The sequence below is a fragment of the Olea europaea genome, unplaced genomic scaffold (genome assembly GCF_002742605.1).
Source record: "Olea europaea var. sylvestris unplaced genomic scaffold, O_europaea_v1 scaffold1515, whole genome shotgun sequence".
Classification (NCBI taxonomy): domain Eukaryota; kingdom Viridiplantae; phylum Streptophyta; class Magnoliopsida; order Lamiales; family Oleaceae; genus Olea; species Olea europaea.
The window spans coordinates 120077-122796 of NW_019232731.1; the positions used below are offsets into that span (position 1 = coordinate 120077).

At 32.2% G+C, this 2720-nt stretch overlaps 1 protein-coding gene across 1 annotated transcript; it reads right to left on the bottom strand.

Moving 5' to 3' along the window:
• Positions 1–619: 619 nt before the first annotated feature.
• On the bottom strand, positions 620–2306 carry LOC111376547 (serine carboxypeptidase-like 34; the record flags this gene model as incomplete). The annotated part of the gene is made up of 6 exons (XM_022999517.1): positions 620–765; positions 870–1163; positions 1241–1329; positions 1463–1555; positions 1870–1965; positions 2186–2306. Coding segments are annotated over 6 exons (834 nt in total), but the record flags the coding sequence as incomplete, so codon positions are not given.
• Between the last annotated feature and the right edge of the window lie 414 nt (positions 2307–2720).

The window sequence follows — 2720 nt, forward strand, 5'->3', positions numbered from 1 at the left end:
AAACAGAAGCACGTCAATGATTTTCATAAAATCTGGTGGATCAATCGTTTGATCTTAAAAGATGTGGTTTTCTACCAAACCAAACTTGCTTGGACCCGATTCACGATTTCATTGATCGAATCGTCCATGCCGAGCTGGTTCTAATTTCATTGGTGTAAATAGTCAAAATCCATATTTCGAAAGGGAAGATGTCAAAATCGTGTCAAAATGTGTCCGATCACTTGGGAGGGGTAGGAGTAATGTTAAAACAAGTCCACTGCTAGTACTCTAAGAGGCCGACTAATGCAGGCTCGCACATTGTACAAATTGAATTTATGACCGGTCAAGGTCCAGACAAGCCTAGCATGTTTGGAACATGGTAGGCGACAAGAATCATATCAACCATTCGATTCGACACACTATACCTCTAGAGGTTACATAGGTTTGAAAGAATATAAAAAAGAGAGGGGGAAAAAAAAACTATGCCCCTGTTTGACTCAGATTTTAATCAAAGTCAAAGTCGAAAAATCAATATTAATCATATCTTTTAAGGAACCCACAACTTTTTAACCACACATTTCAAAAACTTCTATTAAAATCTACTAAAAATCTAATTTTAATCCCTCCGTATATGTAAGGTGAAAATTACCTGCAATGAGTCCATGGGTATGGAATTTTGGTGACATTTGCATGAAGAGCTTTTTGTACATCTGGCCTATTCATATATACCTGAGTATAATCTGTCACACAAGGGTCATACCCTGCTGGTTTCTTGTGCCATTCATCCTGTAAAAATCAATTTCAACGACAAATAAAATTTCCACGAGATATTCGATATGCTCGACTCAACAATACTGTCCACTACTGAACTAGAAGAATAAAAAACTCACGATGTTAGACATCAGTCGAGGAGCGACACCTTTGATCCGCTGAAGTTTCCTATTCGTGCTGCTGGAATTTCTGTTGACACAAGTCGGAGAATATAAGCTATACATATCCACAATTTTGTAAACATCGTAGTATTTGTTGAGAGCTTCATCGCATTCATCAGTCAGATGTTCATTGCTAAAGTTGCACTTGGTTTTAATTTCTTGGTACACCCCATCTGAAATCACAGCATGGTCCCATGCGTAGTGAATCATTCCAGTTTGATCCATTTCATCATCCACCAATGCATTCCCTATCTGTAGTTAGAATCGAAATGAAGTCAAATATCATCAAACTGTACACGACAATGTATAAGATTTTAAATTAAACGCACCATAAATCCCTTGAGATTAATGCGGTTGTCCTTTGTAACTTTTTTATTGCTATCGAAAATAACTTCCGCAAGTTGAGGGACATAATGACCTAAAATATACATCGTCAAATTGAAGAAAAATAAAATAAGTAGGATTTTTTTATTTATTTTTGGTTAAGAAATAAGGTAGCTGTTTATTAAAGTAAAAGCAAAATAAGTGGAAAGTTTCTTAAGTTTGACTACCTGCATAACTTTCTCCAGCAATGTAGAACTCGTGAGATTTATATTGTGGAAATCTTCTGAACCAGTTGACCAAAAAGTTGTATGAATCCTGAGCTGATTGATTACAAAAGCAAAAAAGTAAAAATTACTATAATGGAGGTTTTCAAGCGTGCAATTCAATCACACTAATTATAAATTATAATGTAAAAGATTTTAACTTATTTTTCATAAGTCAAAATTACTTCTGAAAATAAAAAATTGCTTTTGAATATGTTTTGATACTTTTCTAATAGTACTTTGTCTGAATAGAAAGGCTTTTAGATAAAATTAACTTTTTTCAAGAATCTTTTCTATAAGAAGCAGAAGTCATGTCAAACAGATCCTTGATACTATCTGGTACCATAAGAATAAAGATTGAGTTACATTACCGGTCACTTTGTCACCAAGCTCATTGATATCATTGCTGGTATTTGTATACGAAAATCCAACACCGACGGGAGATTCTACAAAAAGTAAGTTGGCCGCTACACAAGGAAAAAAAGTAAAATGTAGTTTTAACGAAGCGGTACAAAAGTAGTTATAATATTGGAGATGATTTAATGGTTTTAACTTCTTTTTCTTACTCAATGCATTACCGTGTTATCTAATCTACCTCAATTCCGACGTGCCAAAAGGAAAATTGAAGGTTGCCAAAAATCACGATGAGAAAGTGAAGTATATAAAATAATTTTGCATTAATCATACCTTTATTCCAGGAGTTATTATTTAATTTGAGCTCTGGTTTGCCTTTTTGTGTTAAAAAAGGCCCTAATTCTTCAGCTTCACCGTAACCAACAGATGAACAACCAGGACCTGAAATGTTCAAAAAAATAAATAAATAAATAAATAAATAATAAAAGATAAACACTTAAATTATTTAAAATAGAGAAAATTGTTTCTTCATTAACTATTTATTTATATTATTATTTTTATAACAATAAATTTCTTTGGAGTCCATATTTCCAAAATGAAAATTGCAGGCGACGGAAACAATTATTGTCCACATATAAAGTAATATCAATAACATTACATCCCAAAAAATAGTATTAATAATAATAAATTGTGTGAAAGACAGTTTCAGCTAATACTTCTAAATAAAATTAAAGAATTGAACGAAAATTTCTCAAATATCTCGATAATATTCATATCCTTTAGACATATTTACTCCATTTTTAACTCAATACTTTCATAAAAAAATAAAAATTCAATATTTCGATAGTGAAAAGTCATTTCTAGTCAA